The sequence below is a fragment of the Dryobates pubescens genome, chromosome Z (assembly GCF_014839835.1).
Source record: "Dryobates pubescens isolate bDryPub1 chromosome Z, bDryPub1.pri, whole genome shotgun sequence".
Lineage (NCBI taxonomy): Eukaryota > Metazoa > Chordata > Aves > Piciformes > Picidae > Dryobates > Dryobates pubescens.
In genome coordinates, this window is record NC_071657.1 from 78,709,221 (window position 1) to 78,733,167 (window position 23,947).

Consider the following 23,947-nt stretch of genomic DNA (forward strand, 5'->3'; position numbering starts at 1 on the left):
AAGCAGCTGCTGTGGGGGTTGGAGCTAAGCTGTTGGTGCCCTGCCCTCCCCCCAGCACCTCTCCTGCTCGATCAGGTGAGAAGTGCTGGCCTTCAGCTTTTGTGAGGGAGGTGGGGAAGTGATCTGCCTGACACTTAACTCCAGCTGGGTGGAGCTTGGCTCAGCCAGGGCTCCAGCAGCAACAAGCAGCTGGCACTGAGCACCAGAGCTTCTGGGGCCCAGGGCTGGCAGGGGCAGGCACTTCTGAGGCAAGCTGGGCTCAGGCAGGTTTGGGGTTCCTATGGGAGGGGCAGGGTTCTGCTCTGCCCTAGAGTTCGGAGTTTTGGGTGTTTTTTTCCGAGAAGAAAGGGCAGGCTGGTGCCAAGGTGTGATGTGCCACCTTGCAACCTGGGCTGCCTACCCTAACAGCAGGGCTGCCACTTCTCAGGTGGCTTTCACCCCCAGACACAGGGCATGGCTCTGCCAGAGTCTGTCTGGCTGCCCATGGTCAGAGCTCCCACTGGGAGAAGGAAACCTGAAGGGCAGCTCTGTCCTTCTGTCTCTACCAGTGTGAGTGCTGGCACCATCAGCGTGCCTGCTTTGCCCTGGCATCCTGCAGTGTCTGTCAGCTCCCTTTCCTCTCCTGGAGGCAGTGGTGGCCAGCAGCTGGCATGGGTGCTCCTCACTCTGGGTGAAGAGGCAGGGCACAGCCTTTGTCCTGGCAAAGAGAGCAGGGTCTGGCTTTTGATGGCTGCTGTTTGTCCTTCCTTAGAGGCCTGGACACGAGCAAGAGCTCTGCACCTGCATGGACCTGAGAGGAGGAGGGGGAAGGAAGAGCCTTTGTCTGCCTTGAGCTTCTGGGGAGCACAGGCTGAGGTAAGTGCAGCACCTTGCTGCCTCTTCCTGCTCTTCATTGTCAAGTGTTCCTGGGACAGCTCCTTAAGTGCTCTGTGGCACTCCAGACCCAGCACAGAGCTCAGCTGCAGGTTCTCATCCCTGGCCATGGCTGTTGGGTGACACTCCTGGCCCAGCAGCACCTTCTGAGCCCTGGCCATGGGTGCTGTGTGTGACAGAATGGGGAACAGGGAGTGCTTGAGCTCAGTTGGCTGTGCTGCAGGGGGGATCCTTCCATCTCCTGCACTGCTGAAGGACTCTTTTCTAGCCTCCCTTAGCCACAAACTGATCCTCCAAAAGTGCTTGATCAGAGCTCTCTCTGCTTGTGTCCTCTCCCTGTGGGTGGGGGCAGGCTTAGACCTCTTCAGAGTGCTGACCCCACATGAAACAGAGAAAGGCTCAGGTGTGGGCTGCTCCCTTTGCTCTCTGGGTGCTGCTCTGTCTCCCTTCTGTGACCACCACATCCTGGCCCTTTTGCACCTTGTGTGGCACAGCAGAGGCTGTCCTCACCTCAGGGCCTGGGTGAGAGAGGCAGAGTGCAGCAGATCCAGATGCTGCCCTGCTCTGTGCTGCTCAGCAGGGCTCTTTGCTGGCAGGTGCTAAAGCCTCCAGCACCTTACCCCTGCCAAGTGGGCAGGAGAGCCTTCACCACAGGTTTTGTTGCCTCCACTTTAAGTTGCAGGTTAGAGACCACAGTGAGTGGATCAGGAGGTGGAGATGAGCAGCTGGGGAGCTGAGGAGGGGTCTGATGGTGTCTGGATGTGATCTCAGCTTGGCAGTGACTGCAGGGACTTCTCTGGGTGCTGAGTGGTGGTCGGGGGAGGCTGAGCAGGCAGCAGGCATTGTGCTGTGCTGCTGCTGGGCTCAGGTTTTGTGTGGGTTTGCTTTATTTGGTTGGTGTTGGGGTTTTTTTTTGTGGGAAAAGTGTTGTGTTGTTTTTTTCCCCCCTCTTTAGTTTAACTTCTGGGATAAGAGGAATATAAATGAGGCCAAGTCTGTCATGACCAGGGAAGGACTCTGGCAGGGTATGGGCAGGGCTCCCCTGCTCCAACCCCACCATGGGCAGGGACACCTCTGAGCTATGCTTGGCTGCCCAGGGCCTCACCCAGCCTGGCCTGGGACACCTTTAATCACAGTTGTTTTGTTTTTAATGCAGTTGGGCATCTTGAACCCTCCAACAGCCTGAGGGGAAGTGCAAATGGGGCTTCAGCCCTGGGTGCAGCCTGGAGGCCATGGAGGGCTGCTGGTGCCAGCAGAGATGTCACGGCTGGCAATGAGCAGGGCAGGCAGAGCTTGCAGCTGTGGCTCTCCCAGGTCTGGCAGGGCTATGGCTACAGTGCCAGGGCACTGCCAGGGCAGGGTGGCACTGCCATGGCTCTGCAGGTAAGCCCTGACAGCACAGAGTGAGGTGCCAGCTTGCACGGAGGCTTCAGACCTGTGTGCCGCCTTTGCTGCTCAGTGTTTGTGGTGCCCTGGGACCTGAGCTTGTGCAGAGGCTGTCTCTGTGTCCTAGCCCCAGCACTTCCACTGCAGAGTTAATGTCTGGAGAGCCAGCTGGGGTGGCTCTGCCAGCCAGGTGTAGACAGGCTGCTAATTACTCCTCTCTGAAGGTTCCTCCTCTGCCCCTGCAGAGATAACTCAGTAGAACAAGGTGAAAAGTGCCCAGAATTAGCACTGCCTGGGGGGAAGCAACCAAGCTGGGACTCAGACCTACCCATGTGGCTCTCAGTCCTGTGCAGGAGCCCTGGCATGGAAGCCAGGCCAGAGAGGAGCTGTGGAAGCTGAAGGAGGGCAGGAACCAGAGGTGAAGGAAGCTGCACTCTAGGCAGGTTTGATCCTGTAGCTGTTGGCTCTGCTCAGCTCCATCCTCTGCAGGCAGAGCTCTGTGAGCAGTTTCAGTGAGACCAAAAGGTCTCCTTTGGAAGAGGGCTTTGGGCACATCCAGAACCATCCTGAAGCAGCCTTTTCTCTCTCCCCAGGCAGGGACCCTTTGCCTCCCACCATGTTTTTTGACCACGAGAGCATCGAGGACCCTGAGGAATATGAGGATGAGCTCTACCAGGAGGAGTCCTCCAGCGAGCAGAGCATTGACAGCGAGGTGGAGTTTCACCTCTACAGCCAGATCCATTACTCCCAGAACCTCGGAGAAGCCAGCAGTCTGGGAAGGGATGAGGAGGGAGGCGCCGCGGGGCTGAGGGATGGGCCCCCGGCTCCAGGGGAGCAGCACCGCGAAGAGGGCAGCAGCGCCGCGGCCGCCGGCAGCGCCGCTCAGGCTGCAGAGGACCCGGAGGTCATTGTCTTGTCCGATGGGCCAGAGGATGACAGCGTTTACACCAGCAAAGCAAAGCGGCCCAGGAGGTCTAACGCTCAGGGGAAGGCACAGATCCAGCCAGCCACATCCACCCCGATGCAGGCGGAGGGCGCGGCGCACACCATGTGGGGCAGCTCCAAGAAGAGGAAAAGCAGCAGCAAGCAGCTGAGCCCAGTGAGCCCTGCTGGGGCTTTTGCCCTCCAGGAGGTGCTGGTGATAGAGAGCTCAGAGGAGGAGAGCCTGGAGTCTGAAAGTGACCACATCGAGAGCTGGATGCTGGTGGGAGCGGGCAGCGACGACAAGGATGGAGACATCATACTGAACCTGGAGGGCTGTGCTACTCCTACTAGCCAAGGTTGGTTCCTCTCTCATCACTTACTTGTTCGGGGGGGGTGTGTGTGTCAGGATTTGTCTGCAGCAGTGCTGGTGTCAGTGCTTGAAAAGCATGGTGTGGAGAGGCATGTGTGGGGATGGGAGCAGACATTTGCCTGTGGGTGCCAGCTCTGCAATCACAGTGGGTTTGCTGCTAGGAGCTGAGAAGCTGCATCAGAGTGGTGCCTGCTGGGAACTTCCCAACTTTCCTGGTGTGGATTCCTGAGAGCATCTGAGGAGGTCCAGGGAGGGGGAAGGCTGTGGAACTGTAGCAGCAAACTGTGCAGGGACAAAATGCGGCTGTAGGGGCAAAGAGGTGATGTGAGATTTGCCCAGCAGCAGAGCTGGCAGGGAAGGGCTGCAGGACAGGAGAGTGCTCCAAGCCCAGGAAGAAGTGCCAGCCCTCTCCTGGTGGGGTGACGCCTCTGCCCTGCTGCCTGCCAGCCTTGGCACATTGGCTCTCAGCACAGCAGGCACCAGCACTGGCCAGGGCTGTGCTGTGGCCCAGACCAGAGGGGGCACAACCCAGGGCAGGGAGGAGCTCTGACAGCAGAGGGTGAGGAGGGGAGGAAGCCCTCCTCAGCTGGTTCCCTTTCCTGGACAGAAGCCAAGCACTGGGGGCTGTCTGCAGCTTCTGGTGTGGGTTTTGCGTTGCAGAGGTTCCCAGCTGCCAAGCCTGCAGCAGCTGGCACCTGGGTACTGTTCAGAACACTCTCCCACCACAGGGCACAAGGTTTGTGCCTGTGATGGTTAGTGCCACAGAGCTCACACATGTCTGTGGTGGCCACAGTGTGACAGGCACCAGCACAACCACTGACTGGTGCCAGCCTTGCTTTCCTTTTGTGCCCACTGGCTTCCTGAAGCACAAAGGTGGTGCCCAGGAGCAGCATCCTCTGCCCGCTGGAGAGAGAAAGGCTGCTCCATGTCAGGGCTCCCCTGCTCTTTCCCTTACAGAGAAGTCCTTCACTCTGTGCCCCTGCAGAGGAGGTGGTTTGGGGTGCAGGGCAGTGCAGGCTGGCACCAGCCTCGGGGTACTTCTGTTCACAAGCTGCTCCTGGGCTGGCTGAAAGGAGAAGGCTGAGCAGCTGTGTCTGCCTGTTTTTCTGGCCAAACAGCCATTTCTTGCCCAGAGAGGCTGAGAGTAGGTCATAGGTTGGACTGGATGATCTCAGAGGTCTTTTCCAGCCTCAGTAACTCTGTGATGATTCTGAGAGTAACCTTTCTGCTTGGAGCTGTCCTGGTGTATGTCTTTTCTTAGCTGTCCACAGTCCACTGCTGAAGAACTTTCCCTGCTCCTTCTGCAGTGCCAGAAGAGTGCCTCTGGGAGCTGGGAAGGCCTCAGCTGCCATGCCAGACCCCCAGTTTGGAATTCCTGTGTTTCTGTCTGCCTGTGCATCCTTCAGAATGCTGTTTCTGGGCATTCACATTAACTCACTCTGTTCAGACAGGGCCCTGAGCACCCTGGCCTGGTGGGAGGTGCCCCTGCCCATGGCAGGGGGTTGGCATGGGTTGGGTTGGCATGGGAGGTGACCCAGATCCATGATTTGTGTTTTCTGTTTCCATCTCCTGTACTTTGAAGCTAGAGCTGAGGAGCTTGGCCCTCTCTTACCTGACTGCCCCTGGGGAGCAGAGGTTTGGTGCTGTGTGGAGTGCTGCAGAGAGCCCAAGGGAGGGCTACAAGGATGAGGAAGGGCCTGCAGCACTGCCTGGGGAGCAGAGGCTGAGAGCCCTGGGGCTGTTTAGTCTGCAGAGGAGAAGGCTGAGAGGGATCTGATCAATGTCTATCAATAACTGAGGCTGTCCAGAGAGGTTGTGGAGTCTCCTTCTCTGGAGCCTTTGCAGCCCTGTCTGGATGTGTTCCTGTGCGACCTGTGCTGGATTCTCTGCTCCTGCTCTGGCAGGGGCTTGCACTGGAAGATCTCCAGAGGTTGCTTCCACCCCCTGACATCTCTGATCCCGTGAGACATACTCTTGGAAAGGTTCTGTCATTAATTCATGGTGGGGGTTGGTGGAGCTCCCATCCCACCTGAGGCATTCTGTGCTTACCCTGCCTAGGTACAGATCACAGTCCAGGTCCTGCCTGTGCCCTGTGCCAGCACCAGCAGAGGCTCCTAGTCAGGGCAGCAGGTTCCTGCCAGGACAGCTCTGCCAGCTGGTGCTGTGCTCTGTAGCACATGCAGGGATGCCTCTAGTTCATGCACCTCTGCAGGTGCTGCCAGCAAGCAGCCCTGCCGCAGGCGGAGGTCTCAGTGCTGTGCCTCTGCCACCCTGCAGAACACAAACTGCTTCCCTGGCATGGGCATCCCTCCTGAGTGCTCACAGAGCTCCTCTTCTCTGAGGGCTATCCTCAGATCTGTGCCAGAACCTTCTCTTCTGTGGCTTGCCTAGTGTCTGCCAGCAGCAGTTTGCCTGCAGCAGCTGCAGCTGTGGGACACAGGGTGCCAGGCACAGGCAGACGTGTGGCAGTGGTGCCCATAGTGCACACAGCTGTCTGCTCTGTGCCCTGTCTGACAGCCTTCTCCATGTGCCTGCACTGTGGGCAGGTTAGTGGTGATCTCACCTGTTAGCAGGCTCAGGATGGCATCTGGCACCAAGCAGAGAAACATGCCGTGGTGCCAGCCCCAGCACGGGTGCCAGGTCACAGCCCAGGCTCCCCACCACCTCCCAGACTGCAATGAATGCCATGCAGGCAGCTACAGTGTGCAGGAGTTTGGTGCACCTGCTCTGATGGTGTGGTGCTGGGGATGCAGGGGCAGGTGTGGAAGGACTGGGTGAGATGGTGGAACACCACTGGAGAGGGGCAGGGACCAGGAGCCACCAACTCTCCTCATGCCGAGCAGCCACCCCTGGAGCTGCTGCTGCACTCTGTCCCCAGGCCCAGGCACTGTGAAAGGCTCCTGGGAAATCTGAGCAAGACTTTGAACCAAAGGGATGCACTCAAGAGGTGTGTGGTGGCCAATGATGCCCACAGAGCCCTCAAGCTTGAGGTACCAGCCAGGATGGATGTAGAGACCAGGGACTGGTGAACTCCAGCTCTGGTGTCCCCAGCAGGAGAAGGACAGAGCTGCTGGGGAGAGAGCTGCTGGAGAGAGTCCAGAGGAGGCCACAAAGATGATCCAAGGGCTGGATCAGCTCTGCTGTGAGGCCAGGCTGAGGAAGCTGGGGGTGTGCAGCCTGGAGAAGAGAAAGCTCCAGGGGGACCTCAGAGCTGCCTGCCAGGACCTGAAGGGATCCTGCAGGAAGGCTGCAGAGGAACTTTTCCATGAGGGTGTCTGGATACAGGACCAGGAGGAATGGTTTGGAGCTGAGGCAGAGGATACAGGACCAGGAGGAATGGTTTGGAGCTGAGGCAGAGGATACAGGACCAGGAGGAATGGTTTGGAGCTGAGGCAGAGCAGGGTCAGACTGGAGCTGAGGAAGAAGTGCTTCAGTGCCAGGGTGGTGAGACTCTGGCATAGGCTGCCCAGGGAGGCTGTGGCTGCCTCCTGCCTGGGGGTGTTCAAGGACTTGAGCAGCTGAGTGCAGCTGAGAGGTGTCCCTGGGCATGGTGGGGAGGCTGCAGGGGATGAGCTCTGAGCTCCCTTCCAGCCTGAGCCATGCTGTGGTTCCAGGATCCTGTGGCAGTGCCATGGTGTCTCATGCCCAGTTTGCCTCACAAGGTGTGAGCTGCCCTCTGAATCTGGGGGCAGGCAGTTGTGTCAGGCACTGGATGAAGCTCTTCCCATGTCCCAGTCCTTCAGACAGAGAGGCTGGGGTTCCACTGGGGTCAGAAACAGCTGAAGGCATTGGGCAGATCTCATTATTCTCCGCTGCTGCATCCTGCCTGCTCTGCTCCTGCCTGGCAGCCTTGTTAAACGTTCTCCATCACCAGCTGGCACTTTCTTGGTGCCTCCAGAGCACAGAGAACCTTCCCCCCGTGCAGCCTTCTAGCTTCAGCCAGCCCTGCCTGCTGTGACAGCAAGAGGTGTCCCTTTGCCTGGGGAAACAGCTCTGGCTCCTGGTCATAGAATCCTAGAACTATAGAACTGTTTGACTGGGAAAGCCCTCTGGGATTATCCAGTCCAATACCAATCCAACCCCACGATGGGCACCAAACCATGGCCCCACTTGCTATGGCCCCACTTGCCATGGCCACAGCTTGCTGCAACACCTCCAGCCATGGGGATTCCACCACCTCCCTGGGCAGCCTGTGCCAATCCCTGACCATTCTTGCAGCAGAGAAATTGTTCCTCATGGCCAACCTCAACCCTTCCCTGGCACAATTCCAGGCTATTTCCTCTCCTTCTATCACCTGAGACTAGGGAGCAGAGCCCAACCCCCACCTGGCTGCAGCCTGCTCCCAGGGAGCTGCAGAGAGCCAGGAGGTCTCCCTCATCTCCAGTGTCAGAGAGCTTCCAGGTCTTCCACGGAGGGTTCTCCCCTCCTACTCCTCTCCTCCCGTTGGTGCAAGAAGAGCATGTGAGATAAGAACATTAATCTCCTGTAGCTGGAAATCTTTCATCCATCCCTTCATTAAAAGCCTCCTTTTAACCTATTTCCTCTTGACGCCTAGCTGCAATCCTAATCGCTGCCTTGTTTTCCCTCCTGGTTTGCAGGAAGGCAGCCAGGAAAGCTGCAGCGCTGATGTCCGGCCGCTAAGGGGAACAGAAAACATTTTTATCTTCTCCTCCTCCTCCTCCAGGCTGTGCCCAGCCGGTGCCGCCCGGGGGCATGCGGCCGCGCACGGGTGCTGGCAGGGCTGCGGTGCCCGCGCCTGGCTCTGGCTCCAAAGGTTCTGCGGCGCAGCGCCAGGCTCCCACCCGCGAGAGGCTCTGCTCCGGGTCTTTGTTTTCGAATTAGGGCAGTGGTGAGGCTTTGACAGGAGCACTCTCAGAGATGCTCCTGCTGGCACCGGGAGCTGCTCCTGGGCTCTGCCGGCTCCAGCAAAGCCTTCGAGCCGGGCTCCTGTCGGGACTGCGGCTCTGTCCCCGCCGAGTTCCCCCGCAGGCAGGGCCACGTTGTGGTGCCATCTGCAGTGCCATCTGCAGACAGCGGCACGGCCTGAGACAGTCCGAGCCGTACCCCTGCGTGCTGCTGCCGCTCAGGGGTCCCAGGGCAGCTGCAGCCCCCTGTCGGGAAGAGAAATCCATCGGCGAGGGGGGTGAGGGAAAGACTCGCAGCAATCAATATGATTGATAAGCAAGCTTCAACTTTATTGTTCCACACTTCCTTATTTATAGTCTTATACATAGTTAATTCTATTCTAATTTAACACACACTATTGGTTACTTTCTAAAAGGTTACATCATTGTTTTCACTACTCTGTGGAATTTCCTAATTGCCCTTTTCCCAGATCTTCACCTGCTTCTTATCTTGTTTGCCTTCCTTCTCAAGGGCAGCTTGACTTCATCATACCAAGCATCAGAACTTTTCCACAACTCCTACTCCACTGCTATATTAATAACAGAAAATCCTTCAAGGCCTAATTTGCACAGATGTTCAAACCATTTCCCAACAGCCCCCCGCCAGGCAGCGACGCCGTCGCCCATCGCGCTGGAGCGAGCTCCGTCCCGGGCACAAAGTGCCTCTGCTCCGGGGGTGGGCACAGACCTCGCACCAGCGCTGCTGCCCAGGAGTTGCCTCGGTGTGGGTTCGGCTCCGGGGGTGCCCTCAGACGGCTGAGGAGAGGGCCCTGAGCCCGGCGGAGGCTCCCAGGCCGTTGGGTGTTCTTTCAGTCCCTTTTGTCACCTCCTCTGCTGTCCTCTCCCGGCTGCCCGAGCAGAGATCATTTCTGTGTGTCCCTCCATGGACTGGCTGCTGGGCTTTGGTAAAAGAGGAGCAAATTTGACCTTCTCAGGGGGCAGTGGTTATGAAAGGAAGCCAGGGGAGAAGTCACTTCACCCGGGGCATGGGGATGTTAATGTCAGCTCTTGCTGTCCTGTAAAGCTGCAAAGAGGAGCAGTGGACACAAACTGCAGGCTGGAATTACCAAAACAGGGATTTTTTAATTCCCCACCTCCCACCCCCCGGCTTTCATTTTCAGCAGCCATTTCCAGCTGCTGGTTTTTGTTTTCCCCAGGTTTAGAGAACCTTTCTGTTGCAGCTTCAGCCACAGCAAATCGAGGTTTTGTCATCCAAAGAAACCACAGTAAAAATACATCTGTATAACAGAGTGGGGAGTAAAAACAGAGTGAGGAGTAGAGTGGGGAGTAAAACAGAGTGGGGAGTAAAACAGAGTGGGGAGTAAAAACAGAGTGAAGAGTAGAGTGGGGAGTAAAATAGAATTGGGAGTAAAACAGAGTGAGGAGTAAAAACAGAGTGGGGAGTAAAAATAGAGTGAGGAGTAGAGTGGGGAGTAAAACAGAGTGGGGAGTAAAAACAGTGAAGAGTAGAGTGGGGAGTAAAATAGAATTGGGAGTAAAACAGAGTGAGGAGTAAAAACAGAGTGGGGAGTAAAAATAGAGTGAAGAGTAGAGTGGGGAGTAAAATAGAGTAGGGAGTAGAACAGAGTGAGGAGTAGAGTGGGGAGTAAAACAGTGGGGAGTAAAAATAGAGTGAAGAATAGAGTGGGGAGTAAAACAGAGTAGGGAGTAAAACAGAGTGGGGAGTAAAAAACAGTGAGGAGTAGAGTGGGGAGTAAAATAGAGTGAAGAGTAAAAATTGAGGAGTAAAATAGGGTGAAGTAAAATAGAGTGAGGAGTAAAATAGGGTGAAGTAAAATAGAGTGAGGGGTAAGATAGAGTGAAGTAAAATAGAATAAAGTAAAATAAAGAAAGAATTTGACACTTAGTGAATGAAATCATGAGAGAATAAATAAATAAACAGGTGACACTTAGAGACTGAAACCATGGGGGGGAGGTGGAAAAAAGCCTAAAATGTTCTTAAAAAAAAAAAAAAAAAAAAGTAAAAATAACAAAACTGAAGCATTTTTATTCTTACCTCTAAAATGTGATGTAGGAAGGAGCTTCCTGTTTGGCAGCAGTGGCTTCGTGGAGATAGCTTTGCTATATATGTATTTTATGTGTGTGTGTGTGTGTATATATATATATATAAAAGATGTTTATATATACTTTATCTATCAGGGATTCTGTGTTTCTTGCTGCTTGCTAAACTGATAAATCTGGGTGACTGTTTTGCCTCCCTCAGCCAAGGGGCCCTTTGTTACCTACCAGTGCTTTAAAAGCAGCCTCCGCTCGACACCCGGCTTTAACTGCGTGGTGCCGCAGAGGCCACCCGAAAATCCGACCCCTGTCCCTGGGCTTTTTGTTTTTTATTTCCCCCCCCGCCCCCCGTGCTGCTGCTGTTGTGCAGATCCCTCAGTGTATTTTTAAATCAGGGGAGAAGTGTTCAGGTTGTCTCCAAAATGACAGAAGTGAGCCCAGGCTGCGCTGTGTTTTGCTTCTCTTCTCTTTGCCCTCTCTTCCCGCAGCCAGTTCCGAGCAGCGCTTTGGCACGGCGCGGAACCTTTCTGTTCTAGAGCCTCGACCTTCCTACCACCAACTTTTTAGGTTTTTTCCTATAAAAAGTATCTAGCAGAAATGTTTCCTTGGGCCACAGAGAAATGGCTGAAGGAGCCACACTTCCCTGCCCCAACCGTGGAACCGCAGGACCCCCTTTCGGCTTTCCATAGGGGAAAAAAAGAAAGGATTTATTGGTGAAAATCACTTTACCACTCCAAATATTTCTGACATCCATAGCTTGTGGCACCTGCTCTGTTTCTGAGGAGCAGCAAGACTGCCTGGCATGGCCCAGGGTCAGATGGCCGTGTCACAAACCACAGCCAGAGATTTGTGTGTTGGTGGCTGCGCGGTAGCTGGCAGCGGCGCACGGAGGGCAGCTTCTCCTCACTGCTGCCTGCTCCTGAGGCTGGGGAGGCTGCTGGGATACTCATGGTGGCTCCTTGTCCCCTCTAGTGGGCTGACTTCACCCCCCTGTGAAGCTGCTGTGGCACCCAGGGCTGCAGTGGGCAGCTGGAGGGGCTGGAAATCAGGCAGGAAAGGCTGTAAGCTAAGATGGATGTTTGCGTGGAAGCATCCCGCACCGGGAGCGCCGTGCTGCGGGACCCTGCCGGCTGTCACCTGCCAGCAGGCTTGGAGAGGGACAGTGGAGGAGAGCCCCCAGCCCTGCTGCCCACACTGGGGCCATGCCCATGTCTGCTGGCGAGCAGGGCTGGGTGCTGCTGTGTGTCTGTGTCCCCCCGCCCCGGCCAGAAGGCCAAACCGGCGGCGCGGCCGCGCAGGGCCGGGCCGGTGTCAGCCGGGTGGGTTTGCGTGCCCGCTGGCAGCCGCCGACAGCCGTGCCCCCGGAGCCCGGGCTGGCTGCCCTGCGGGGCGTGCTGTGCCGGCTGGTGCCTGCGCCAGCCCCAGCGGCGCTCAGCTGTAGTAGGAGCGCTTTGTGCATGAGTTGCTGCGGAGAACGCGCCCCGGAGCCCTAATCAGCACTGGGAATCCACCTACCAGTTGGAAGATGCAGCACATGCATATGGATATTTTGATTAAAGGGGGGGAAAAACCCAACAAAAACACAACACCAAACCAACCCACACTTAATCTTCTTTACTGTGTGCTGTGGATGCACTCCACTCTCCTGATGATTTAAGGGGGGGGGAAGAAAAATTAATAAAACTAATAAAGTTGCTTGGCGGATGTGAGGGGGTCTGGGGGCCAGGCTGTACCTGGCAGCCTGAGCAAGGAAGGCCTTTTATCTGTGCAGATCTCTGCTGCTATTGTGGACCCTGGCCCTGATTTAAATTTCCCAAGGCTGGGATTGCTGACTGGGTTTTCTGCAAGAGTGCCCATGCTTGCATGGTCATGTATGCCGGGTGACTTTGCCACTTCTTTTCTTGTTTTCTTTTGCTGTTCTGCTGATTGTTACAAGGGGAATTTTCTTTTCTTGCCCTCCCCCCCACCCCCCCTTCTGTCATCCAGTTTGATCTTTCTTCCTTGTCCCTTATTTCTTTGGCTTCTTACAGGTTGGGGGGGGGGGGGGGGGAGGAACCCAAACCAAAAACCTTTCCTTGCAATTGGAATATTTGAACCCTGATGAGGAAACTGTGACCAGAAGGAAGCTCCAAGATTTATTCTTTCTTCCTTGTCCCTATTTCTTTGGGTTTCTTATAGGTGGTGCTGGTGGGGGGAAAGACCACAAAAACCTTTCCCCTATTGCAGTTGGAATTTCTGGACAACCCTGATGGGAAAACTCTGATTTAATCCTTCTGAAAAGGGATTTCCAAGATTTATTCTTTCCTCCTTTTCCCTATTTTTTGGGGGGTTTCTTACAGGTGGGAAAACTAAACCAAAACAAAAACCTTTCCCATATTGCAGCTGGAATTTTTGAACCTTGATGGGGAAACTCTGATTTAATCCTTCTGAAAGAGAAGTTCCAGGATTTATTCTTTCTTCCTTGTCCCTATTTCTTTGAGTTTCTTACAGGTAGGGAAAAAAAAAAACACAAAAAAACCCAACCCCAAAAACCTTTTTCATATTGCAGTTGGAATATTTCAACCCTGATGGGGAAACTGTGATTTAATCCTTATTATTCCTGTCCCCTATTTCTTTGAGTTTCTTACAGGTTGTAGAGAGGAAAAATAGACCACAAAAACCTTTCCCCTGTTGCAGTTGGAATTTCTGAACCCTGATGGGGAAACTCTTGATTTAATCCTTCCAAAAGGGAAGTTCCAGGATTTATTCTTTCTTCCTCGTCCCTATTTCTTTGGGTTTCTTACAGGTAGGAAAAGCCAAACCAAACCAAACTAAACCAAACCAAACTAAACCCCTTTCCCATACTGCAGTTGTAATTTCTGAACCTTGATAGGGAAATTCTGATTTAATCCTTCTGAAAGGGAAGTTCCAGGATTTATTCTTTCATCCTTGTCCCTATTTATTTGAGTTTCTTACACGTGGTAAAACCAAACCAAACCAAACCCAAAACCTTTCCCATATTGCAATTGGAATATTTGAACCCTGATGGGGAAACTGATTTAATCCTTCCAAAAGAGGAGTTCCAGGATTTATTCTTTCTTCCTTGTCCCTATTTCTTTGGGTTTCTTAGAGGTAGGAAAAACCAAACCAAACCAAACTAAACCAAACCAAACCCCTTTCCCATACTGCAGTTGTAATTTTTGAACCTTGATGGGGAAATTCTGATTTAATCCTTCTGAAAGGGAAGTTCCAGGATTTATTCTTTCATCCTTGTCCCTATTTCTTTGGGTTTCTTACAGGTAGGAAAAAACAAACCAAACCAAACCAAACTAAACCAAACCAAACCAAACCAAACCCAAAACCTTTCCCATATTGCAATTGGAATATTTGAACCCTGATGGGGAAACTTCCAAAACAGGAGTTCCAGGATTTATTCTTTCTTCCTTGTCCCTATTTCTTTGGGTTTCTTACAGGTAGGAAAAACCAAAGCAAACCAAACCAAACTAAACCAAACCAAACCAAACTAAACCAAACCAAACCAAACCAAACCCCTTTCCCCTACTGCAGTTGTAATTTCTGAACCTTGATGGGGAAATTCTGATTTAAGCCTTCTGAAAGGGAAGTTCCAGGATTTATTCTTTCATCCTTATCCCTATTTATTTGGGTTTCTTACAGGTGGTAAAACCAAACCAAACCCAAAACCTTTCCCCTATTGCAGTTGGAATTTCTGAACCCTGATGGGGAAACTCTGATTTAATCCTTCTAAAAGAGAAGGTCCAGGATTTGTTCTTTTGTCCTTGTCCCTGTTTCTTTGAGTTTCTTACAGGTGGTAAAACCAAAACAAAACCAAAACAAAAATCCTTGCCATATTGCAGTTCCTGATGGGGAAACTGTGATTTAATCCTTTTTTTTTTTCCTGTCCCCTGTTTCTTTGGGTTTCTTACAGGTAGGGAAAACAAAACAAAACAAAACAAAACCTTTCCCATATTGTAATTGGGATTTCTGAACCCTGATGGGGAAAATGTGATTTAATCCTTCTGAAAGGGAAGTTCCAGGATTTGTTCTTTTTCTTATCTTTTTTTTTTTTTTTTAAAGTTAATTAGAAAAATGCAATAGAGAATATACTGAAGACAAAGGACTTGAGGGTTTAAAGGGAGAAAGTTTGAGCAGGGCTGCGGAGGGGGCATGAGTCATGCAGATGTCTGGGTAGGTTAAGCACAGGAGAAGTTTGTGTTAATGAATTTTAAAGCAGAGGTCTGGAGGAGGCCTGGCGGGAGGACTGCGATGGCTCACGGCTGCTCCGTTCCCCATCCTGCTGCCTGCCGCTGCGGGCAAAGCTGGCATGTGCAGGCACATGCCTCATTTGGTGAGCCCTCAGGCTGGCATGCTTCTGCAGACACCGGGGCCCTTCGGCTGCTGAGAGCTCCTGCTTCTCCCCCTGGCAGGGACAGGCTCAGCTGCAGCGCTGTGATCTGCCCGGGGGATGGACGGCGCTGGCGCAGCAGGCATGGCTGCAGGTGTCTGACTGCAGAGCAAAGGGAACGCAGACTGGGCACCATCACAGCCACCACTCACCTCGTGGCAACTGGTCGTGGGTGGCTCTGCTCTCTGTGTAATCTGAAGGAGAGGCAGCAGTAGGTCCTTGGGCTGTGTACATGCAGAGGTGCCCAGCGTGTGGAAGAGCACAGGCTGCCAGCCCCGGAACGGTGGCAGTGGCTGTCTGGATGCTGTTACCTGGCATTTCAGGGCTCTTACTGGCAGGTTCTGCACCCCTCTTGTGATTGCCCTTCACAGAACCACACTCCCCCAGCAGCTCTTCCAGATGAGGTGCCCACAGGCATGGAGCAGCCTCTGCCCACTTCGCACTGCTGCCAGCCTGCAGTTGCTGCCTGGTGCCTTCTGGGCTGAGCGCAGCCTCCGTGCTCTGACTGCCTCCATTGTTTGTCCCCTGGTCTCCATCTGTAATGCCTCAGACCTCCAGAGAAGCTCTGGACGAGGGAGGTTTTGTCTGCCCAGTGCTCACCCAGACTGCTCTCTGCACCTGTGCCCCCTGGTGCTAGCAGCCAGCAGGCCTCTGGCATCCCGTGGTGCTGGCTGGTTGGCTGGCAGGCACCTGGTGCTGTCAGGAGGTGGATGAGGCAAGGGTGACCCTAAGGATCTTGCAGTCAGTGGTGTGGGCAGACCACCAGCAGCTCCTCTGATGAGGGCTCCTTGTCAGCAGAGGCAGTTACCATTATTAGCATCACCATTTTTGTAGTTAATGAATTTAGCTTTAAGGATTTTTTATATATACATGGATAGGGATTTAGCTATAGATATGGAAACTTTCAGCCCAGGAAGGTGTCCTGCCTGCAAGGCTCAGCCTCTGCTCCCTTCTCCATGGTGGGGATTGGTGATGTTTGGTCTATTTTTCCTCCAGTGCTGCTGGCAATGTCTCTGGGTTCGCAGTGTCTGCGATGGTGCCAAGTAACCCGAGTGTGCCTGAGAAAACCATGGCATGGGTAGCAGTGAGGCAGACAGCAAATAAAAGCTCTGCCTCTTCAGATGGACTTCTCCTGCCGTCTGGCTTCCCTGGGAGAGCTGAACAGCCACGGTCTGAGCAGTGCAGAGAGCCAGGAGAGGGCACAGGACGAGGTGCATTTGGTCACCGGCTTGGTGCTAGCCCTGGGAGCTCCTTTCCTGTCGGGTTGGCTGTGTGGCAGTGTTGTTGCTTCCAGCTGGTCACTGCTGGAGTGTAGGTGAGGGGAGTGCCCTCCCGGGCATGGAGGAGGCCTGGTACAGAGAGCAGGGTCTGGTCACCGAGCAGCCGGAGGGCAGGTTGCTCTCTGCGGTGCCGTTGTGCCGTGCGGGTGGCTGTGCCCTGCTCGTCTTCGTCGGCCCCCAACACCAGGATGGTCCTCATCGGCCACCCTTAGTCCTTGATAAATCTTCCTCCATCACCTCCTTTAAAACCCCAACAACCAGAGGGGGAGGGAGGGAGCGGGGGGGGGGGGGGGGGAGGCAGGCTGCCAGATGCTGTTTTCGGTCTCTTTTGGAAACCCTCTGTGCATGGTAGAACAGCAGAGTCCTGCCTGCCCCGGCACGGCGCAGGGCTCGGTCTGTCGCAGCCCCGGCGGTGCCTCTGGCTGTGTCGAGGCTGGGCAGTAGCGACCTTGGCACGGCCTGAAGGTAAGGCACCCGGCAGGGAACTCTCTTCTACCTTTAAAACTTTGGCTGCGGAGCCGCCGGGAGCACCCCTACCCCGCAGCCGTGGCGGCTCGGCGGTGCGGGGCTGCCACAGGCAGAGGTGGGCACAGGGGCCCCGCGTGTGCCGCCCATAGACGTGTGTGCCCGCGGGGCACCTGGCACGCAGCTTTACGGAGAAGGTGGGAAAAAAGTCTCCAGCTGCCAGCAGAGGTTTCTCTGGTGCTCCAGAACCAGCACACCTCCAGCCTGTGCCGGGTCCCCGCGATGGGACAGGCTGCAGCGCAGCACCGTGCCCTGAGGCTCGCTCTGCAGGGGGCACGCAGTTTTGGGGTCATTTCACCGCACTTTCGATACTTCCTGGAAACCGGGCTGAGTGGGCTTTCTCACCAGGTTTTGAATACAGGATGGAAAATGGCAAAGAGGAGGCTGCCGTTCAGACACCAGCCCTCGGAGGGGCAGCTTGCAGCCGTGTGCCCTGGGCCGGGCACCCCCTGACAGGCGTGGGGGGATTGTGGCTCGGGGGTGAAGGCAGCGTGGTTTCGGGTTTCTTTCTAAGCGACTCTGCCGGGCTGTGTGTTTTAAGGCGGCAGTGACGGGAGTTTTTAATCCTCATTTTCAAGGCACCCTTAACTTTGTGAGAACCTTTCAGTAGCTTCCAGCTCCCTGGACAGGAAATATTTAAGCTGCTGTGGAGCCATAGCCCTGCACCAGAGACGGACCTGGCAGCCAGGCACCCGCAGGCGTCTGGTGTTTGGGCTCATTCTCTCCTTCCCGAGCGGCAGCCTCGCACAGGTGGCCGCCGCCGTTCCTCGGCCGTTTCTCCGGCACCGGCAGCGGTGAGACGCCGGCGCCCGGCCGCGGCTCGCTGCCTTCCTTAGGCTTCCTCCAAGCAGGCTGCGGAAGCGCTACCGGGCGCAGGGCAACGCCGGTCGCTGTCCTCGGCCTTTCCCGCCGGGACCTCCAGGGAGAAGCCGGTGCCAGCCCCGGCTTCCCGCCGGGAGCCTCCCGCCGCCGCTCCCCGGAGCGAAGGCAAGCCCCCAACGGGCCCCTTCCTGCGCCGTCCTCTCCCGGCGGGCGGTGCCCGGCTCCGCCGCCCCGGAGCCTGCCCGGCAGCGGCTCTGAGAGCACGCCACTGCAGAGCCGCTGCCGGCCCCTGGCTTTCCCCCGGGTCCTGCCCCTGCGGTCTCCGGGGCTGCCTGACGGGCGCACCCAACTCGAGTCCCGCCGGCGGCGGCAGCGGCAGGGGTGAAGGGCTGGGTCTGGCCCCGCCGGGCAGGCGCGTCGGGGAGCCAGCCCTGTGCCCTTCTGCGCGGTGGGTAGCGGGCTCCGTGCCCGCCGGCATGTGCCCAGCCTTCTCCTAGGCTCCTTCCTTCTCTCCTTGTGGTGCTTTTTGCACTGCACTGCACGGTGGTAGTGGTGAGGAGGTGTTCCTGGGACCCCAGCACGGCGTAGCTCCACTGTACTGCTTTGGGGTAGCAACAACCTGGGCCATTCTGCATCCGCTCTGCGTCCAAGCAATTGTGATTTACCTTCAAAAATTACTCCAAGCATTTCTGATTTACCTTCAAAAACCACTCCTTCCTGGAAATGGTGGTAAAGTTACCAGCTTAAGGAAGGAGTAAATCAGCAGTAAATCAGTTTTACTCAGCTTGCCTTCCCCCGAGGTCTGGAGTGAGAGCTGTCCACGCTGTGGATGTTCTCTCACCCTGCAAAGCCCAGCCTGATTTCAGAAACCAAGGACAGGTTCATGACCTGTGTCTGTGATGCAGGTTTTTTGGTGGCACACACTCCTGCAGTCTCTGGAGGACAAAAGCTGGAAAGTATTTTCTTCTGTACATAAGTGTGGGTCTGGAGGTGGTTCTGCACTGGACTGGGCTGCTCAGGAGGAGCTGGGAAGCTGCAGCTGCTTTTTGCCTTGCCTCAGCACCAAGCCCAAGCAGAACAGCAGCCAGTAGCCCTCTCTGCTCACCACCTGCTGCCTCACAGAGCAGGCTGCAGGGAGCAGGCAGCAGATCACCTGCACCTGAGGCTGCTCACAGGACTGTCCTGGAGTGACTCCATTGTTAACAGGGTAGTGGTGCTGCTGAGACTGCAGCCAGGGTTAAGACTTGAGAGTTGTTTCTGATTGTGTTCAGCTCAGGTGGATTATTAGTGTCCTGTGCTCGTCCTGACCGAGAATGCACCTTCAGAGGCATCCTCTCTCTTAGTTGGGCTCACCTCGAGCTGCTTTGTGCAGCTGAAGAGGTGCAGGGCTCGCCAGGAGGAGCGAGCAGGATCACAGGGAGCTGAGCCCTTGCTCCAGGGAGGGTTTTGGTGGCCTTGCTTTGTGTGTAGTGTTGTGAAAGCGGCTGAGGTTGTGTTGGTTATGGAGGATAACTCCCCTGAAGCTTTGCCTTTTGGTTTGGCAAATTTGTGATCTTTATGTCTTAAGTAAACCAAACCCTTCCCAGGCAGTGCTCCGTCGCCATCCCGGTGTCTGAGGCTGACACCAACAGGCAGATGTCACAGAACAGCTAACAGGTTGGAAGGGACCCCAGAGAGCATCTACTGCAGCCCCCCTGACATGGGCATGGACTCCTGTGCAGGCTCAGTACTTGAGGAACCACTTGGCAGACAGAATTCTGTCTCTGCATTAAGATTATATATCTACATCTATGGATCTTTAAAATTTATATCTTTAAAATACATCTCTGTATCCTTAAAAATTTACATCTATCTAATAATAGTATTTGATATATAGAGATCTCAATAGATCTATATCAGTGTCTCTATAATCTATGGATATATAATATGTAATGATATTATTGAAGGTATTCTTCTAACCATTTCCAGTTTAAAAAACCAAACCAGAGAGGCACAGAATGGTTCTGGTTGGAAAAGACCTCTAAGATCAGTAGGCATAAATGAAGAACACATCAGCCCCACCCTGGTCAGCAGCTCAGATGTGGCACAGCTGCAGGCACAACTTCCAGCTTTGGCACAGCTCTGCTGCGGCTTCCTGAAGAACCAGTGCAAGGGGGCAGCTGTGCCAGCAGTGCCCTTGCCAGCAGTGCCCAGGCCAGCAGTGCCTGGGCCAGCGGTGCCCATGCCAGCAGCACTGGGCACACAGGACAGTTCCAGTGTCCCTGTTGTGGAAGTTGCAGGGGTTCCCTGGGTGCCTTCCAGGCATGCAGCAGCAGTGCCGCCCTGTGTGGTCTCACCAGCAGCAGTGCTGTGGTCTGCATTTATCAGCAAGACAGCTTGGCAGGTGCCCCTAGCTCTTGGGGTGGGCTCTGAGTTTGGGGCTGCCGCTGTGAGTGAGGAGGAGAGTCAGGAGCTGTGTTACACACTGAGTGAAGAGGTCTGGAAAAGGCTCTTCTGTGCCCAGTGGTCACCTCTAGACACTCAACAGGCTCTGTCCAGTCTCTAAAGTTGTCGCTGTTTCTCTTAACTTTGAGGTGTTTTAATAAAATGCAGTCCCACCCATGACACAGTTCTGTTTGGAGTGAGTGAAAAATCAGACTCACACACAGGATCACAGATCACAGGATCACAGATCACAGGATGTCAGGGCTTGGAAGCAATCCCTGGAGATCTTCCAGTGCAAGCCCCTTCCAGAGCAGGAGCAGAGAATCCAGCACAGGTCACACAGGAACACTTCCAGACAGGGCTGCAAAGGCTCCACAGAAGGAGACTCCACAACCTCTCTGGGCAGCCTGCTCCAGGGCTCTGGCAGCCTCCCACTGCAGAACTTCCTCCTCCTCTGGAGCTGGAACCTCCTGGGCTGCAGTTTCTATCCACTGCCCCTTGGCCTCTGGCAGGCTGCAGCTGAGCAGAGCCTGTCCCCTGCCTCCTGACCCCCAGCCCTCAGCTCTTGAGAGACATGGATCAGATCCCTCTCAGCCTTCTCCTCTGCAGACTGAACAGCCCCAGGGCTCTCAGCTTCTCCTCGTAGTTGTAAAACTGCCTGGGTGGGGAGGAGGCTTCAGCTGGTGTGGTGTAAGGTCTGTGAGATGTGAGGCAGGTGAAGGACTGCACTAGAATCGCAGTCGGGGTGGAAATGAGCCTGGACACTGTTCTGCTGCAGGGACCCCTGAGAACAGCAGCTCAGCTTTCAGACCCTGGTGGGGATTCTGTTTTCCTGAGGCTGGTGCAGTGTGGACAGTGCTGGGATGAGATTCCAGCCCTGGGCACCTGCCGGCTTCTGTCTTGGTTTGTGGTGCAGCAGTGTCCAAAGCTGTGATCCCTGCTGTGTCTTCAAACCCCAAACAACTCTTTTCCTGTGGCCTGTGCTTATTTCTCAACACAAACTCTGGCTTCAGGGCAGTGAGGAAAAAGGATGTATTTAATTTTTTGCAGGATTACCCATCTCAGGGTGTGGCTTTCTGTGGCTTCCATGTGATATCGGATGGCTTGGGTTTGGGGTTTCGTTTTGTTTGAACCCTGGAGAAGATCAGAGAAATAACTGCACTAAGGAAATAAGCAGGGAAGCACTCAGAACAATCACCCCCAGTGCTGAACCTGCCCAGGCAGTTAATTACTGACTGCAGCAGTGTGCACTGAAGGAGGCAGCCGGGCTCTGGCTCAGCATCAGGCTCCAGCGTGTGCCCAGCTCCACAGGCCTGCTCCTGCCCTCTAGGTGTGGGCTTGCTCCTCTCCACAGGCAAGCTCCACCGTCACCAAGTGATGCCCAGGGCACTCTTCAGCCCTGCCCACGGGTGCTGTGCCCTGGCTGTGGGTTGTTGGTGTGGCTGCAGCAAGGGGGTTTGGGTTCGTGCTGACCGTGGGCCAGGCGCTGGGGGCATGGTCAGAGGGCACTGAGGTTTGACAATGTTTGCTCCACTGCTGGCAGCCTCTTGCCAGGCTCCTGCCAGACCCCAGTGCTGCTGTGGGCAGCACCACAAGGGGATGTGGTAGCCAGAGAGAGATGCAGGGAGACTGAGATCATAGCACTACAGAACTGTCAGGGCTGGAAGGGACCTGAAGGCTCATCCAGTTCCACCCCGCCTGTCATGGGCAGGGACACCTCACACCAGATCAGGTTGCTCAGGGCCACATCCAGCCTGCTTAAAAAGATCACAGAGGGCCAGGTTGGAAGGAACCCCAGGGACCATCTGGTCCAAGCTATCTAAGTGCTGATGGAAAGGAGCTGGCCCAGCACCTTGCCAGGCTGAGCCTTCACACTGCCCAAGGTAGAGAAGATGATTCCAACATCTGTGCTCCTACCTGCTGTGGTTTAAGCTTCTCCCAGAGTGCACAAGGCCAAATGGAACAGATTTAGATTTGCCTCCCCTCCCTTTTTTCCCAGTAGGGGAAAAGCAAATTAGGCAGGAGAAGAGAGAGGTAAAACCACGCAAGAAAAACAATTTGGAATCGATTTGGAAGTAAAAATGTTAAGTTTAACAAAATATATCTAGCATTTGAGTAACAGGGAAGGCTACATAGGTGTAAGGAAAAGAGCAAATAGAAAAATACACAAAAGCAGGCCCAGCTGGGAAAGGAGTCCCTGGGTGTAGATATGGATTCTCCTTGGGTGCAGCCCTTAGGGTGCAGCATGAGGCAGGCCATGTGGTAGCTGCAGGAGCAGGTACAGCAAGAAGTCTGTGAGGCAGGCAAGGCAGGAGCAGGAGAAAGAGCCTGGAAGAGGTCTCCCCTTAGGTAGGCTTGGGGGACAGGAAGGGAGAGTGGAGTAGACCTTGACCTGGCAACAAAGCTGGGGAGGGGTCTGGAGCACAGCCCTATGAGGAGAGGCTGAGGGAGCTGGGGGTGTTCAGCCTGGAGAGAGGAGGCCCAGGGGAGACCTTATTGCTGTCTACATCTCCCTGAAGGGAGGTTGCAGCCAGGTGGGGGCTGGGCTCTGCTCCCAGCACCCAGCACAGAAGAGAGGCCACAGCCTCAAGCTGTGCAGGGGGAGGTTTAGGCCTTGATCTTCGACAGAAGTTGTTGACAGAGAGAGAGATTGCCCTTAGGATGGGCTGCCCAGGGAGGGGCTGGAGTCCCCATCTCTGGAGGTGTTTCAGGAGAGCTTGGATGAGGCACTCAGAGCCATGGTCTGGTTGGTGAGTTAGGGTTGGGTGAGAGGTTGGACTTGGTGATCCTGGAGGTCTCTTCCAACCTGGTTGGTTCTGTGATTCCTGCCCACAGGTTTTTTTTGTCAGGTTCCTTGGTCCCCCTCAGGGCTAGGTTCGTGTCAGCCCCTCAGGGGTGGGTGTAACCTGATACAATGGCAAGCATCTTCTGGAGCCCAGTGGAGCTTGTCCCAACCACCCCTCCTCTGCTCCATGGCACTCCTTGTACCAAAGGAGCCTCCACCCTTTGTGTCCTGGCCCATGGTGGGAAGGTCTCCCCTGAGCCTTCCCTTCTCCACCTGCACACCCTGCAGCTCTGCACTAACAGAATTGGCTTCAGGTACTCTGCTTCTGCACCTGACTGCCTGCAGCTCACCCCCAGCCACTGTGTGCCCTGCAGGCCATGGTCCTGGTGCCACTGGGGGGCAGAGAGCTCCAGCTGCAACCTGACACTGGGGGTGAGGACAGAGCAGTGCTGCAGCCATGGTGCCACACAGTTGCTGCAGATGGTACCCTAGGTACTGCTCCTGCCTCTGGGCTTGGTTTGCCCTGTAAGCAGAGCTGACCCGGGGCACAGGGTGCCCAGGCATGAGAGGGAAGCCTCAGCTGGAGCATGCGGGGGATGGCACAGGGCTGGTGATGTCCACAGTGTTGGTCTGCAGGCCTGCAGCCAGCCTGTCTGTGGGACAGCCAGAAAATGAACACAAAAATCACTTCAATCCCAAAGGTGCTTGCAGGTGATTCTTTTTTGGTCTGCCTCTTTATTTACTGAGGGAGGAATACAAGAGGGTTCTTGGGCTGCATCAGGAGGAGCTTTGCCAGCAGGGCAGAAGAAGGGATCCTGCCCCTTGACTCTGCTCAGACCTCACCTCCAATCCTGCCTCCAGGTCTGGTGTCCCCAGCAGGAGAAGGACAGAGCTGCTGGGGAGAGAGCTGCTGGAGAGAGTCCAGAGGAGGTCACAAAGATGATCCAAGGGCTGGAGCAGCTCTGCTGTGAGGCCAGGCTGAGGGAGCTGGGGTGTGCAGCCTGGAGAGGAGAAGGCTCCAAGGGGACCTCTGAGCTTCCTGCCAGGACCTGAAGGGATCCTGCAGGAAGGCTGCAGAGAGACTTCCCATGAGGGTGTCTGAGACAGGAGCAGGGGGAATGGTTTGGAGCTGAGGCAGAGCAGGGTCAGACTGGAGCTGAGGAAGAAGTTCTGCAGTGCCAGGGTGGTGAGACTCTGGCACAGGCTGCCCAGGGAGGCTGTGGCTGCCTCCTG

At 55.1% G+C, this 23,947-nt stretch overlaps 1 protein-coding gene across 1 annotated transcript in view; it reads left to right on the forward strand.

The window, feature by feature from the left end:
• The first annotated feature begins 770 nt into the window (after nt 1-770).
• Nucleotides 771-23,947, forward strand: part of ZCCHC7 (zinc finger CCHC-type containing 7) — a 117,224-nt gene continuing 94,047 nt past the window's right edge. Inside the window, exons 1-2 of the mRNA XM_054178753.1 lie at nt 771-855; nt 2,853-3,539. Of these exons, the coding sequence (XP_054034728.1) occupies nt 2,876-3,539 (664 nt within the window). The 5' untranslated portion in view covers nt 771-855; nt 2,853-2,875. The remainder of the gene's footprint in view (nt 856-2,852; nt 3,540-23,947) is intronic.